Source organism: Hypanus sabinus, chromosome 20, assembly GCF_030144855.1.
Source record: "Hypanus sabinus isolate sHypSab1 chromosome 20, sHypSab1.hap1, whole genome shotgun sequence".
Classification (NCBI taxonomy): domain Eukaryota; kingdom Metazoa; phylum Chordata; class Chondrichthyes; order Myliobatiformes; family Dasyatidae; genus Hypanus; species Hypanus sabinus.
Genome location: NC_082725.1, coordinates 45,935,500 through 45,952,607, shown reverse-complemented (window position 1 = coordinate 45,952,607; position 17,108 = coordinate 45,935,500). Strand labels below are relative to the sequence as shown.

The window sequence follows — 17,108 nt, the reverse complement described above, 5'->3', positions numbered from 1 at the left end:
GTACAATAAATCAGCCATTATGGAATGGCAGAACAGACTCGATGTGCCAAATGGCCTAACTCTGCTGTTACGTTTTATGGTTTTTGTGGGTGGACTTGCTGGAGGAACTGGACTTCGTGCAAGCTGTAGAGAGGTGTTGGAGCAATACACACAATGTGGTGGAGAAGCTCCACAGCATCTATGCATGGGCATAAAGAGTTATCAGTTTGGGCCATGACCTTCATCAGGACGAGAAAGGAAGCGGGGAAAAGAGGTCAGAATGAGGTGAAGGGAAGAGAGGAAGTAGTACAAGGTGGTAGATGACAGGTGAAACTGGGAGGGGGGAGGAGTGAACTAAAGATCTGGTAAGTTGATTAGTGGAAGAGCTGGAGAAGGGGGAATCTGACAGGAGAGGACAGAAGACCATGGAAGAAAGGAGAGGGGAGGAGCACTAGAGAGGTGATAGGCAAGTAAGAGAAGGTGTGAGATGGGGAATGGTGAAGGAGAGGAGGGAGAGGGTAATCCTTGGATGTTTGAGAAATCAATGTTCATGCCAGCAGTTTGGAGGCTACCCAAATGAAATACAAGGTGTTGCTCCTCCAACCTTATCGTGGCAGTAGAGGGGACCATGGACTAGCATATTGGAATGGGAAAGGGAAGTAGAATTGAAAGAGGTGGCCACCAGGAAATCCCACATTTTGTGGTGGACAGAACACAGGTTTGATGAAGCTGTCCCCCAATCTACGTTGGGTCTCATCGATACACAGGAGGCCAACACTGGGAGCACTGGATACAGCAGATGACCCCAACAGGCTAACAGAGCAGAGGCCATCAGGAAAGCCTTAAAGCTCTCTGCTTCTCTCTGGACAATTGACCCAACCTGTTCCCCACTACCACCACTCTCCTCTGTCTGGCAGAACAATCCTCATCCTCAACAATTTCTCCTTCAGCTCCTCCCACTACCTTCAAACCCAAGGGGTAGCCATGGGTACTTGCATGGGTCCCAGCTACGCCTGCCTTTTCATTAGCTATGTGAAACAGTCCATGCTCCAAGCCTCACTAGCATCGCTCCCCAGCTCTTTCTATACTATACTGTCAACTGCACTGGAGCTGCTTCCTGTACTCATGCTGAGCTCATTAACTTTGCCTCCAAATTCCACTCTGCCCTCAAATTTACACGGTCCATTTCTGACACTTCTCTCCCCTTTCTTGATCTCTGTCTCCACCTCTGTCTACTGATATCTTTTATAAACCCACTGATTCTCACAGCTGCCTTAACTATTCCTTTTTCCACCCTGTTGCTTGTAAAAATGCCATTGCCTTTTCTCCGTCTTTCTGCCTCCACTGCATCTGTCCTTTTCATTGAGGCTTTTAATTTCAGAACAACTGAGAGGTCCTCCTTCCTCCACCATCAACCACTGCCCTCAACCGCATCTCTTCCATTTCACACGTCTGCCCTCACCCCATCCTCCCACCACCCCACCAGAGATAGGGTTCCTCTTGTCCTCACCTACCTTTTCACAAGTCTCCACATCCAGCACATAATTTTCCTTAAATTCTGCCATCTGCAATGGGATCCCACCACTAAGCACATCTTTCCCTCCGCACCAACCCACCCCCCCCCCCCACTTTCTGCTTGCCGTAGGGATCGTTCCCTACACGACTCCGTGGTTCATATACCCCTCCCCACTGATCTCCTTGCTGGAACTTACTCTTGTAAGCTGAACAAGTGCTACACCTCCTCCCTCACTACCATTCAGGGCCTCAAACAGTCCTTCCAGCTGAGGCAACACTTCATCTCATTTCAACAGATGCTGCCCGACCTGCTGAGTTCATCCAGCTTGTTTGTACGTGTGGATCTGACCACAGCATCTGCAGTGCACTTTGTGTTGACTTCACCTCCGAGTCTGCTGGGGTCATCTATTGTATCCAGTACTCCCTCCTGTGTATCAGTGAGACCCAACGTAGATTGGGAGACTACTTTCGCTCCTTTCTCCGCAAAAGCAGAATTCCTGGTGGCCACCCATTTCAACTCTACTTCTCATTCCTGTTCTGTCATATCAGACCCTGTTGAACAGTAATAATGCGGAATGCCACCAGTCCGGTTCACAGGCGGGATCGATGACGGGGGAGTTGTGCCACCTAGGCAGTGTTGCGTGTTTGCAGCTGTTCAGGAGAGAGGCGTCAGATTCGGCGCCTGGAAGTGGTGTGTCACAGCAACGTTCCGGCATTTGTTCTGCCCTCTAGTGTCCATTCAGTGTCCAAGCTAGGTTGCATTGTTGGCAGACTGCTGCCTGCTCGCTCTTGCCGATAACATTCATAGATTCAGGGACCAAGGCTACGTTATATTGTTTTACACCACTGTATATTTACTGCCATCTTAAATGCTCTATATGCTGCGTATACTGTTAGCACTGTGATTTGCACCTTGGCTCCAAAGGGACACTGTTTCGTTTACCTGTATCATGGGTATTCATGTATGGTTGAATGATAATTAAACTTGAACTTGAAATGAACAGGGAAAATACTTAATTTCTGGAGAAGAAATTCAAGGAAAACTTCTACAGTGAAATATTTAACTATATTGTCACTGTTCCCTGCATGTAACCAGTATGTCTTCAGAGTGTTCACTTCCATTGCATCAGGTTACCAATCTTTACTAATCATTCCATAGTTATTTTTCTTTATATGTACACTTAAGAAAATGAATAGGGGCTTAAGCTAAAGCCTCCAGAACAGCCTATTGGATTTTCACTATCTGTGGCAAAATGATAACATTTAATTCAATTCAGAACTAAAGCCCGAGTTGGGATGTGGTATTTGTAGACACTATATCAATGTATAATCAAGGAAATAAAATCATGGTCTTGCTGATTTTCAGGCTCCAGATCTCAATTATACACTCTGTGGCTATTTTATTAAGTAAACCTATTGGTTGTTGGCATCCATCTGTCTCAAAGGACAATGGGTAAACATCATCACAAGCCTGGGTGGAAGGTATGGAGATCCTGAGATGCCCAGTCGTCAAGATCCCCCTCTCGGCCTCACCAGGGTAGTCCACAAAGGAAAGCTCATGAAGCAAAATGTTTGGCACCAGTTCAGCTGCAGGAGCTGCTGTAAGGATGTTCAATGATGTCCAGTCCCCTTAGGGGCTCCACTCTGGATCTGCTTTCTGGCTTCACTCCCATAGACTTAGTCTCTCCTGAGGCTACCCACAAAGCAGTGGGGCTATTTACCCAGAGCTGGGGATCTGGTTCATGAGCACCAGGGAGTGTCCACACAGCTGTGGGCCTGCGTGCTACATGCGCAGGAGCCAGACCTCCTCCTTGTTCAGCCTAAGTCTGAAAGGAGTTCAGTTTCCGTCTGTTTCATGGTACACTTCTATATTAATATGAATATCTTATAGGTCAATCATGTGGCAGCAACTCAATGCATAAAGCATGGTAAAGAGGTTCAGTTGATTTTCAGACCAAACTTCAGAGTGAGGAAGAAATGACTTTGCCTGTGGAATGATTGTTGGTGCCAGCAGGGTGGTGTGAGCATCTCAGAAACTGCATTCGCCCAGAGGAAAAGTCAAGGTGATGAGAGAAAGAGAGAGCAGGGATCACTGTTGGGTGTGCTGGAATCCATGTGGGGGGGGGGGGGGGGTTGCCTCCTCCCATTGGTGCTGCCCTCCAGGGTTCATTTGGTGGAAGAACAATTTGGACAAAGTACAATCATATACACTCAGGGACTTGGGCCACATTTTTGCTTTGTGACTGTATGCTTTTCTGAAATCATAACCATATGTGCTATGAGTCATGTGCTGTAAGTAATGTGTTTTGCACCTTGCCCCAGAGGAATGCTGTTTTGTTTGACTATATTCATGATTTGTTGAATGATAATTAAACTTGAACTTGATCTTCTGGGGTTTTCCACACAGCAGTCTCTAGAGTTAACAGCGGGTGGTGCAAAAAACAAAAACAAAACAACATCCTGAAAGCAGCAGATCTGTGCGCGAAACACTTTGTTTGTAAGGGAGGTCAGAGGAGACTGGTTCATGCTGACAGGAGTGTGACAGTAATACAAATAACCATGCATTACAACAGTAGCGTGCAGAAGAGAATCTCCAAACAAAACCTTGAAGTGGACAGGCTACAGCAACAGAAGACCAGGAACATACACTCAAGTAGTTTATTTATTAGGTACAGGAGAGTACCTAATAAAGCGGCCACGGAGTGTAATTTTCCATAGACTTCCCTATTTACTGCTCTGCATTAGAAATATCAACAGCACCATCTGCTGGCCAACCAAGAAAACAAAGAGTTGCTTGCAACTTCAAATGTCAGATCACAGTACCCAGGAATTCGCCTAGTTTGCTGTTTACAATTCCAGGATACAGTAAGAGTTGTGGCCTTATAGTTATTTAGTCTACATTGGATTCAGACACAAGGTGAGGAAATTCTTAGTTGGGAAAATCTTCAGCATATGATTATTACGTAGATCTATTCTCTCAAAGATGATTCACCTATTCAAATTGCACTTTCTAATATCACCAGGATGTTTGTTTCAAAAAGGAAATTGTCTAATTAAATCAACTACAGATACTCAAGGAGTAAATGTCCATAGACCGTAACAATAAAAACTGACAGAATAATTGAAGGATCCCAAACTGTGACTTTGAAATCCTAAGACCTGAAAACAAATCATTTTCTGAGAGAAAGATGAATTACATATACAAAAAAACCAGTGTGAAATGAGTCAGTGTCTCACAGAAATCTCTCCAGCCAGAGCTGGGCACAGAGTCTGGACGAAAGGTAAAGGCAGCAAGGTATTAGGAGTTTCAGTATTGATCTGTTTATTACTGCTTTACGTTTATACTATTTTCCCCACAGACATTATCTGCCTGTTTATCATCCTCCCTAAAAAAATGTAAGTTATTTGTCACCCATCTTAATTTCTCTTAATGAGGACCAGTGAACGATTTCCCTTGATAAACCATGTAGCATTTCAGGATACTTACTACATTAAAAAGAGCCAATACAATTTCATGTTGCCTCTTAATACTGCAGCTGCTTTCTAACTATGACCCCTGTTGATACAAACTGTGAATGCAAGTAGGAAAGAATTAAATCTGAAGCCCAATATTTCGAATCAAAACATCATCTGACTGAATAACGTCAACTTGGAGAAACAACACACCCATCAGCAACCCACTGAGAAAGTACTCTGTAATTAGACCTTGCTCCTTGTACTTCACATAAACAGGTATTTTTAAAAAAAAGTCTCATGAAACATTCCAGGTTACTGTTTAAATTACCAGGTTCTAACATGTCTCAGTAAGGCACAGCTCATTGACCACTGGCTCTGACTGTAAATGCAAGCATCACATTCTCTCTCCTAAGCATCAACTAAACTGTGTCAGAGAGCCATGCAGCCAGACTGAAGTTCCCCAGAGGCCATGCTCATTTTGAATAAATGCCTTGCTACTTTCAAGTCCAGCAGCAAATTCATAAGAAGGTCCCCAGCTTAATGTTATGTATGAAATTATTTAGCCAGAAATACTTTATGCAATATTTGATTCAGGGAAATCCCACCCCCCAAATCAAATCGTCATGCTTTTGCCAATTTTTCAGGAAAATTCAACTGCTAGTTCTCCCCCTCCCAGAGGAATGTTGCACTCCCATTCCCCGGCACCTTGCTTCCAGTTTCTGCCTCTCACATTTCACGGTGTTATTTATGTTGGTTATTACAGTAGATCTAATCAATCACCCGCAACACAGAGACATTATAAAGGTAATATAACCAGCTAGAGATGAAGCACGTATTCAGTTCTTACCCAAATCTGTAAAGTAACACAGAGTGTGACAGATACAGATGCTGGATGAATAGAAATAGAAAATACTTGTTATTCTCAGCAGGCCATACAACATTTATGGAGAGAGAAAAAGAGTTAAATGTTTCGGGTCAATGATCTTTGTCCCAGTAGTTCTGATGAAAGATCATCACCCTGAAACATCATCTTTCTCTCTCCACAGATTCTGCCTGACCTGCTACATGTTCAGAGTATACCTTACTTTCATTTTAGATGTCCATATTGCAGGTTTTCCACATATGAAATAGAGTATGGAGGGAATTAATTTCACATAAAAAGAAATAATCTAAGATGCAGGAGAAAATAAAAGACAATTGCATCTGAGTGAGAACTACTAGACTTCACAGAAAGAGAAGGAAACCAATTAACTAGCTCTTTGAAAGACTACCACAATAAGCCAAATAATTTTCTTCAATGCTGTAGGATTTCATAGGTTGGACTATACTGTGTTGCTGCGTTCTGGATTGTGCTCACGGTGGCTGGTGGTTCTGTCAGAATTTCATGTGGGAATCCATTACTTCAAGCTCATGTCAACATCTACTGGATAGATCATGAAACCATCTTTTTCACTACTTTTATGCCTTTTATGTTGGTTTCTTGCCTTGAATATGACTCTGGAACAGCTGAAGCCTGTGTTTTGCTGATAGGATGTCGTTTGGGTGTTTGGGCACGCTGCAGTCTCTGAGGGGATTCTGGGAGGCAGAGGCAGCGTGAGTGAACCTAATGATGAGAAAGCTGCGGGATGGCACGTGAGCCGATATTTGACCCCATTTCGCCAATGACAGCTTCCATTGTTTACTGATTAAAGCGACGAAGGCGAGTGAAACATCACGGCAACTGCAGAAGCTTGGATGTGGCTTGGGTGCTCCAGAGGCAGAGGCAGCGTGTGCGAACTTCGTAGCGGGCAGGCTGCAGGTTGGGGCATAAGCCGATGTTTGGCCCCATTTAGCCAATTATAGCTTCCATTGTTCACCGATTAAAGCCACGAGTGCAGAGGGCGAGTGCTGGCTGCCTTTTTGACTAGCTGCTCTGTACCAGAGAGGGGAAAAGCCTGCTACTGCGCCCGAAGAGTGTTGCCCAGGACTTTTTTCCTGTATTTTGGATATGAACTTTGAATATAGACCCTTTTTTTGTCAGTCTCATAGTTCTTACATGCTGTGTTTTTTCAACCGATCTTCATTTTTTTCTGTGTGGGAAGAGGAATTTGGGGCCCAGGCGCCTGATCTGTTCTGTTCGGTTTTTTTTGTGCAGGAGGAGGAATTTGGGGGTGGTTGATTGTGCTGTCTTTCTTGGATTCATGGCTACCCAGAGAATTGAAGAATTTCAGAGTAGTATACTTTGATAATAAATGAACCTTTGGACATTTATACAAGGTAAGATTCTGCTCCTGTTTTTATTCACTGTAAAATCCTCTGGGGTATGGCCTAGCACACAAGTCAATGCTCAGTAGATCCTGGAAACTTGTTCACAATAGTCCCCTAGTCAAAAGTAACAGTGTCCATTTTGTTTTAGAAAGAAAGATGTTTATAGCAGCAATAGTTAGAACTAAATTTAGACTTCTAGTGTTTCTATCTGCACAATGACTTCTATAATTATGAAGAACCCCGACTTTCAAATGTTTGTCACCTTATTGTTACACTTTTAGAACTCCAACTAAAGGAAAATGGAGACCCAGGCCACAAACATAACAAGAGCTATCAGATTTCCTCTTCAATGAAAAGTAATATTTCCTTGCTTAGATGCAACATGAAGAAACAGAATTAATTCTAGTCCTCTGGACTAGTTATTCAATTTCGATGTTGCTACTCAATTATTTACTATTACACTGCACCACTGCTCTTCAGGAAGCATATATCCTACCAGTTAACCCACTAATCCCATGGTGTCCATTACCCTTTTAATTATATCTAATTCAAAGCATTTCATTCTTCATCACTGTCAAAGATGTATAAATATGCCACAGTTCATCAATAGATTCTCTTCCTTTCACTGAAGGGAGGAAAATATTCTCCACTTGTATTTGCTCAGAGATGATAGCTACATTTACTGAGTTAAGGCCCAATTCTTTTTTTAATTAAAATTGTTATTACACAAAAAGTGCAACCCTTATGCAACACATGCCATTTTCTATTAGTAACCCAAGTGTGGAACAAAATACCAGATCTAGGAAAGGGATGGGTGTATGTGCTGAGTGGAGTTTATGAAGACTGGGAGATCAGCCAGGACTGTATTTGGATAGCAAGTTCACATTTTTTTTTTAAATCGAAGGCATACAAAGACACAGTAAAAATGCTGTGGAAGTCAGCTTTCTGCAGCAGCAGCATAACAGCTCATCTCTGGAGCTGACAGCAGCCAGATGTTGATTTCAAATGCAGACATATGCCAGTGATATTAAACCTGATTCCCATTCTGAGCAGAAGCAGCAGTGGCAGAGGGAAGGGATTTTCTAACGTTTGTACCTGAGAGCTACTGTCTGCCCAACCAGCAGAAATAATATCCCTAACTGAAACAAAACCCTTCTGATTTTAAACATATAAAAGCCCTTCGACCCTAATTTGACCATGACCACAATACATTGACTTCAACTGTGTCAAATGTTCAGAGTATTCACTGGTGGTAAATTTCAAAAGAGAAGCAACTCTACTGCAGTGTGCTGCAAAGCATGGGTGGAAAAGCATCTGCAATTGTGATCTGTTGGATTACATACAAGAGAGACGACCCAAACAAAGCAACTTTGTATAGAAAGGACAGGCAGGAAAGCATTGGCAATGTTCAGGCTCTGTTGGTAAGAGATGGAATTACATCTTTAGAAAGAGTTGACGAAGGGTCAGAGAATGTAGAAACCTTGTGGGTGGAGTTAAGAAACTGCAAGGGTGAAAAAAAACATTATGGGAATCATATATAGGCAGCCAAGATGTGGGGTTGAGATTGCAAAGGGAGCTGGAAAGGGCACGTAATAAGGGGAATGACACAATTTTAGTGGGGGACTTAAATGTGCAAGGGAATTGGGAAAATCAGGTTGGTGTTGGATCGCAAGAGAGGGAATTTGTTGAAAATCTACAAGATGGCTTTTTAGAGCAGCTTGTGCTTGAGCCTACTTGGGGAAAGGCTATTTTAGATTGGGTGTCATGTAATTAAACCCAGATTTTATTAGTCGGCTTAACATAAAGGAACCCTTAGGGGGCAGTGACCATAATATGATAGAATTTATACAGCAATTTGAGAGGGAGAAGCACAAGACACATATATCAGTATCGCAACTGAATAAAGGGAATTACAGAGGCATGAGAAAGGAGCTTACCCACGTGGATTGGAGAGGGATACTGGAGGGCTGACGGCAGAGCAGAGGTGGCTGAAGTTTCTGGGAATAGTTCACAAGGTGCAGGAAAGACACATCCCACAGAAGAAATTGTTCTCAAATCACAGGGCTAGGCAACTGTGGCAACAAAAGGATGACAAAAAACCAAGGAAAGGGCATACAAGATAACAGAAGTGAGTGGGGATTTGGATGATTGGGAAGTTTTTAAAATCCAACAAAATGCAACTTAAAAAAGTATAAGTGTAAAGCTGAAATACGAGGGCAAACTAGCCAATAATATAAAGTAGGGTACTAAAAGATTTTTCAGTTATATGAGGAATAAAGGGGAGGTGAGAGTTGACATTCAGCCACTGGAAAATAATGCTGGTGAGGTAGTAATGGGGGACAAAGAAATGGGAGATGACTTAATGGGCACTTTGCATCAGTCTTCACTGTGGAAGACAGTAGCCGTATGCCTGAGGTCTGAGTGTGTCAGGGAGCAGCAGTGAGTGCCAAAGAAAAAAGTGCTAGGCAAGTTGAAAGGTCTTTAGGTGGACAAGTCACCTGGACCAGATGGACTACATCCCAGAGTCCTGAAAGAAGTTGCTGAAGAGATAACGGATGCACTGGTCATGATCTTTCAAGAATCACTCGATTCTGGCATGATCCCAGAGAAACCAAAAATTGCAAATATCACTCCACTCTTTAAGAAGGGAGGAAGACAAAAGAGAGGAAATTATAGGCCGGTTAACCTAACCTCAGTGGTTGGGAAAGTGTTGGAGTCCATTATTATGGATGAGGTTTTGGGGTACTTGGAGACTAGTGATAAAATAAGTCAAAGTCAACATTGTTTCAGTAAAGGGAAAACTTGCCTGACAAATCTGTTAGAATTCTTTGAGGAAGTAACAAGCAGGCCGCTTGAGGAAGGCTGCTGGACCAGACAACATCTCTGGTAGAGTGCTCAGAGGATTTGCAGACCAGCTAGCAGATGTTCTCACTGACATCTTCAACATCTCCCTGAGCAGCGCCACCGTTCCAACGTGCTTCAAGGCCACCACCATCGTCCCCGTGCTGAAGAAGTATTCACTGTCCTGCCTAAATGATGCACTTACATCCATCATCATGAAGTGTTTCGAGAGGCTCGTCATGAGGCATGAGTCATGAGGCATACCCTGCTGCCCCCCTCACTGGACCCCCTGCAGTTTGCATACCATCCCAACAGCTCAACAGATGACGCCATTGCCACCACCCTCCACCTGGCCCTAACCCACCTGGACGAAAAAGACACATACGTTCAGATGCTGTTCATAGACTTCAGTTCAACATTCAACACAATCATCCCTCAGAAACTGATTGGAAAGCTGAGCCTACTGGGCCTGAACACCTCCCTCTGCAAATGGATACTAGACTTCCTGACTGGGAGACCTCAGTCAGTCTGGATCGGGAGCAGCATCTCCAACACCATCACACTGAGCACAGGGGGCCCCCCAGGGTTGTGTGCTCAGTCCATTGCTGTTCACTCTGCTGACCCACGACTGTGCTGCAACACACAGCTTGAACCACATCATCAAATTCGCCAATGACACGACAATGGTGGGTCTCATCAGCAAGAATGACAAGGCAGCTTACAGAGAGGAGGTGGAGCGGCTAACGGACTAGTGCAGAGCCAAAAACCTGTCTCTTAATGTGAACAAAACAAAAGAGATGGTTGTTAACTTCAGGAGGGCACGGAGCGACTACTCCCCACTGAACATCGACAGCTCCTCAGTAGAGATTGTAAAGAGCACCAAATTTCTTGGTGTTCACCTGGCAGCGAATCTCACCTGGCCCCTCAACACCAGCTCCATAGCAAAGAAAGCCCAGCAATGTCTCTGCTTTCTGCGAAGGCTGCGGAAAATCCATCTCCCACACCCATCCTCATCACATTCTACAGGGGTTGTATTAAGAGCATCCTGAGCAGCTGCATCACTGCCTGGTTCAGAAATTGCACCATCTCGGATCGCAAGACCCTGCAGCAGATAGTGAGGTCAGCTGATCGGGGTCTCTCTCCCCGCCATCACGGACATTTACACTACACGCTGCATCCACAAAGGAAACAGCATTATGAAGGACCCTGTGCACCCCTCATACAATCTCTTCTCCCTTCTGCCGTCTGGGAAAAGGCTCCGAAGCATTCGGGCTCTCACGACCAGACTATGTAACAGTTTCTTCCCCCAAGCTATCAGACCGCTCAATACCCAGAGTCTGGACTGACACCTTGCCCTATTGTCCTGTTTATTATTTATTGTAATGCCTGCACTGTTTTTGTGCACTTTACGCAGTCCTGTGTAGGTCTGTAGTCTAGTGTAGCTTTCCTTGTGTTGTTTTTGTACTGTGTCATGTAACACCATGGTCCTGAAAAACGTTGTCTCATTTTTACTATGTACTGTACCAGCAGTTATGGTCGAAATGACAATAAAAGTGACTTGACTTGAAGCAGGGTGGACAAAGGCGAGGCAGTAGATGTTATTTACATCTATCATTTCAAAGGGCGTTTGATAAGGTGCCACTCATGAGGCTGCTTAACAAGATAAAATCCAGGAAAGATACTGGCATGGATAGTGGAATGGCTGACAGCAGAAGGAAGTAAGTGGGAATAAAGGGGCCTTTTCTGGTTGGCTGCTAGTGACTAGTGGTGTTCCTCAGGGTCAGTATTGGGACTGCTGCTTTGCACCTCGTTTGTCAATGACTTAGATAGTGGAATTGATGGCTTTGTGGCAAAGATTGTGGATGATATGAAGATATGTGGAGAGGTAGGTTTTGCTGAGGAAGCAATGAATTGCAGGACAAATTGGAAAAATGAGCAAAAATGTGACAGATGGAATAGAGTGTTTTGAAACGTACGTTCATGCACTTTAGTAAAAGGAACAATAGTGCATACTACTATCTAAATGGGGAGAAAATTCAAACATCAGAGGTGCAGAGGGACCTAGGAGTCCCTGTCCAAGACTCCCAGCAGGCTAATTCCCAGTAACACAAAAATGCTGGTGGAACACAGTAGGCAAGGCAGCATCTTTTTAAAGAAGGTTAATTTACAGGTTGATTCTGTGGTAAAGAAGGCACATGCAATTTTGGCATTTATTTCAAGGGAATGGAATATAAAAACAAGGAGATAATGCTGAAGCTTTATAAGACACTAGCCAGGCTGCACTTGGAGTCTTGTTTTTGTTTGATAGGATCATCAAGAGATATGGAGCAATGGTAAGAAAATAGAGATGGTAGAGATCTGAAAATTATTCAGTTTTGTTGGGGGAAACAACTCGAGAGAGGAATGGGCTGATTTCTGTTCATAATGTTGCTCTGTTATTCTAAAATAACTCAAAATTCAGCAAAGGCAAAAACATATCCTTCAAGCACAGGCAGTGTTCCTTTATTAAAATCAACCACTGATCAGATATAAAAACTGCATACACTAAAGAACATTAAATTATAGCAATTTTTTCTGTTTTATTGGTCTGAATATTAATATTGTTAAACTAATTTTGTAAACAGATTCCACATACTTTGGTGATATATCCAACAATTAATAGATTGATGACATCTTACTGGTTTTACCAACAGTGTTCACATAATATTTTAGCTTTAATCAAGTAATTTTGCAACTTATTTGTCCAGATTGCCTAGCTCATGCAAAACAACTGTGTTCTTTTAGTTTTCACTGTCCTCAGTTTATAGCAACCCTTGAAGGTGTTAATGGATTTTCTAAAGTATGTTTAGAACCAGTGTTACAGTTTCAACTGCTAATCCCCTGTACTAATGCAGACTTGAAAAGAGCAAGCTAATAACATTATCCCTTTCCTCCAGTCCGTTGTTCTTCTATCACATTCAAGTTACCTTAAAAATTTCCTTTTGCTATAGAAATGGGACAAAGCTGGGAATGCAACTCATGGCCGTACAGTCTAGATAAATTTGCAGCTGATTTGGCCAAATTTCCTAAAGCCTGTAAAAAATCTGCACTCCTGCTGTTTTCACTGTCCTCAGTAGAGATGACATTCAGAATTTCTCCTCTTAGTTTATTATCTCTTCAGCCAATGGTTGGCTATGCATATTTTCTTTTCCCAAAATAAAAAATCCCGAAAAAACCTCCAAATGAACTTTTCTCATTTCTTGTATGTAGTCTAGATGTACTATTTGACCCTATAATTAATGTGCTATTCATTATACAGATATACTCAGTTTAAAGTTAAACCACTTGTAAGACCCGAGCCGTTTCCTTAATCCCTCTTCATTGGTGCCTTGATATTTAACAACAAGATTGGCAACAACTGTGGAACACTGTCATCGCCATATTGGCAAATGTCTGCTTCAGGCCCTTTTCCTCCATCAGCGCTCTCTGGGCCAGTCTCTTCTGCTCTCAAGCTGCTTCTAGTTCCTGAATAGCCCACTGTAATCACTTTTATTACAGATAATCTATCTGACTGCTGGCCAGCTCCTGTGTTGAGTTTAGTGGGTGGTCTTGGCATTAGCAATATTAGTTCAACTGTTTGCACGTGGTGGGCTGGATTGAAACAAAACCGCTTTTGTTGCATAACATGGAAAAATATACAACCATTAATACAAGTCCACAGACAAAATGAGCAGCTGCTTAAGGCACTAGAAGGGAAAGGAATGACCGCTTATTCAATGGATTGTTTATGACTTTCATTTAACAATCATCCATCACTAAATCTCAAACATGAGCTTGATACCTGTTATTAGAATTTTCAACATACCCCTCATACACTCCAAGATGAACACTTGATCTATCAAACTAATACGATGTGTCCCGTGTGCTTTGTCTGCCTGCACTCTCTCTGGAACTGTAACACTATGTTCTGTATGGTTTTCATTTTTAATACTGAGATACTTGTGCATGGAATGATTTGTCTGGATGGCATGGAAATAAAAGCAATTTACAGTATTTTGTAAAGATGACAAAAATAAGCCAGCACGTGCCTTCATGTTGAAAGGAACACCATTTTGACATCCGATATAGCGAGAGGGGAGGAGGGCTAAATGAAGGAATACAATAGAAGCAGACATGAGAAAGAAACAAAAAGAAACAATGGAGTGAGAACACAAGGAGGAAAGCCGGAGAGACCTTAAGGACAAAACTTGAATGTAACAGGCAAGATGAGATTGTACAGCCATGGCATGGCATCCAACTTCCCCATCATTGGAAAACAGTTTGGTGGCAGCATTGTGTAGTTGTAACAGGCAAGAACATTCAGAATAATCCTTCATTTACACTGAACCATGCTTTGTAGACCCCGGAAAAACACTGGGGTGTTAGTTTGTGAGTTAGAAACATAAAAAACCTACAGCACAATTCAGACCCTTCGGCCCACAAAGCTGTGCCGAACATGTTCTTACCTGAGAGATTACCTAGGGTTACCCATAGCTCCATATACCTGTCCAGAAGTCTCTTAAAATACCCTATTGTACCTGCCTCCACCACTATTGCCGGCAGCCCATTCCACGCACTCACCATTCTCTGTGTAAAAAAAAACTTACCCCTGACATCTCCTCTGACCTACTTCCAAGCACCTTAAAACTGTGACCACTCCTGCAAGCCATTTCTGCCCTGGGAAAAAGCCTCTGACTATCCACACAATCAATGCCTCTCATCATCTTATACACCTCTATCAGATCACCTCTCATCCTCTGTCACTCCAAGGAAAAAAGGCCGCGTTCACTCAACCTATTCTCATCAGACATGCTCCCCAATCCAGGCAACATCCTTGTAAATCTCCTCTGCACCTTTTCTATGGCTCCCACATCCTTCCTGTAGTGAGGCGAATGGATCTGAGCACAGTACTCCAAGTGGGGTCTGACCAGGGTCCTATAGAGCTGTAACATTACCTCTCAGCTCTTAAACTCAATCCCACAGTTGATGAAGGCCAATGCGTCGTATGCTTTCTTAACCAGAGAATCAACCTGTGCAGCAGCCTTGAGTGTCCAATGGACTGACCCCAAGATCCCTCTGATCCTCCACACTGCCAAGAGTCTTACCATTAATACTATACTCTGCCATCATATTTGACCTACCAAAATAAACCATCTCACACTTATCTAGGTTGAACTCCATCTGCCACTTCTTAGCCCATTTTTGCATCCTATCAATGTCCCGCTGTAACCTCTGACAGCCCTCCACACTATCCACAACACCTCCAACCTTAGTGTCATCAGCATATTTACCAACCCATCCTTCCGCTTCTTCATCCAGGTAATTTATAAAAATTACCGAGAGTTATTCACCACATCCCTCTATATACATATGTCTATTGAGAAGTCGCTGAAATGCCACTATTATGTCTGCTTTCATCAAATCAGCCCCTCATATCTCCTTTAAATTTTTCCCCATCACCTTAAATGGAACTCTTCTACTATTTGACCTTTTTATCTTGGGGTTTAAAAGATTCTTACCATCTACCAGGGGCTCCTAACCTAGGTTCTACAGACCCCTTGGTTAATGGTAGGGGTCTGCGGTGTAAAAAAGGCTGGGAACACCAGGTCTACTCTATATATGCCTAACATAACTTTATAAGCTCCCTCCCAGATGTACTGCCTCCTCATGATAATACGGGATCATAAATTACATTTGTAAACGGGGATCTGAGGATTGATTCATCTGAGGATCAATTTAAGAATGTTTTTGATGCTAAATGTCTCTAAAGAAATAGATTGGTGAGAAAACATTTAAATCTTGTTGAAAATGCATCTTTATTACTAGAACAATTACTAGAGACATGACCATACCTGCAGAAGAAATTTCTCTGAAGCAACACTATGTCTTGCTAGTACATTGGGCAAGGCTGGGTTAGCATATTCAAACTGTGGATTGTAGGTGAACTCAGACTTGAAGAACTTGATCTTCTCCTTCTCCACATTTGATGGTTTCACTGCAGTTAGGATGCACAGTCTACGGGTGGTACCCTCGCTGTCTTTGCCTTGTCCAACTGGCAACCGTGATCTCTGCAGACTTGAGAAATAAAGCTTTTTAACCTTGCTTTTTGGCCGTTGCGACAGACCAATTTCACTCCCGATGACAGACATGCCAAGGGGCAGTTTTGAACTGCTAGCAACCAAACTGCCCATGAGCAACTGTGTACGCTTGCTTCCAAGACACCACTCCTCGTCAACCAGCGGGAGAGAGGCACTGGGGTTCCGGCGTTCCTTATATCGCAACACTGCAGAAGGTTTGGCAGACTTGCGGTGTTTTTTGTGATGGCTTGAGGACATGCGCTTCTTTTCCCCCTTTGACGACAACAGGACGTTATAGCCATTGCTTCCTGTAAATATTTCTTTTAGGATGCTGGCAGAGACTTGCTGGATGCTAGCTTGGCTGCTGCCATTTTTGTCGGTGGGATTCAACAGAATTGATTTTCTGGCCAATTCCAACTCAGGCCACCGAAGTTTTTCTGCAAGGATGAACAACAGGAAGGTTCAGATTAATTCTAAAAGATCACTACCCATTGTACAAGATCATTCTAATTAGTAAGTTTGAAATGACAAAAACATCACAGGCTTCAGGAAAAAATGAAGGAACAGGTGAATGAAAGGCTGTTACATGTTCGTTAATTCTGTATTGGGATGACATTTCAATAACTTCTATGCTCCAGAAGCAATAGGATGCAACCAAATTCATGGGCCAAAGGGCCTGTGTTGTGCTGCACTGTTCTAATGAAAGACACTGTTACTAAATGAAAAAAAAATTGCAAAACCTCGTTTTTAAGAGGCGATTCCCCCCCCCCCCCAAAGAAGCTATGTGAATGCAAGCCTTATCCTTTATTCTTTAGTAAATGGGTTTCACCATTGTAATTAGCAGTTCTTTCCCTAAACTTTTCAGTCTTTTGTGAGGATTCTGGAGAAAAAAAATTAATGCATGGATTTTAGTTTAATCTTGCTTGTGTTTTAAACTTTGTTTTTTATTTTAGATTTGATATTGGATAAAGAGAA

General features: G+C 42.8%; 1 protein-coding gene across 4 annotated transcripts in view; it reads right to left on the bottom strand.

The window, feature by feature from the left end:
* Nucleotides 1-17,108, bottom strand: part of matcap2 (microtubule associated tyrosine carboxypeptidase 2) — a 61,549-nt gene that overhangs the window by 31,729 nt on the left and 12,712 nt on the right. For all 4 annotated transcript variants that reach the window (XM_059945423.1, XM_059945422.1, XM_059945425.1 and 1 more), the window contains exon 3: nucleotides 15,909-16,570. In XM_059945423.1, the coding sequence (XP_059801406.1) occupies nucleotides 15,909-16,570 (662 nt within the window). The remainder of the gene's footprint in view (nucleotides 1-15,908; nucleotides 16,571-17,108) is intronic.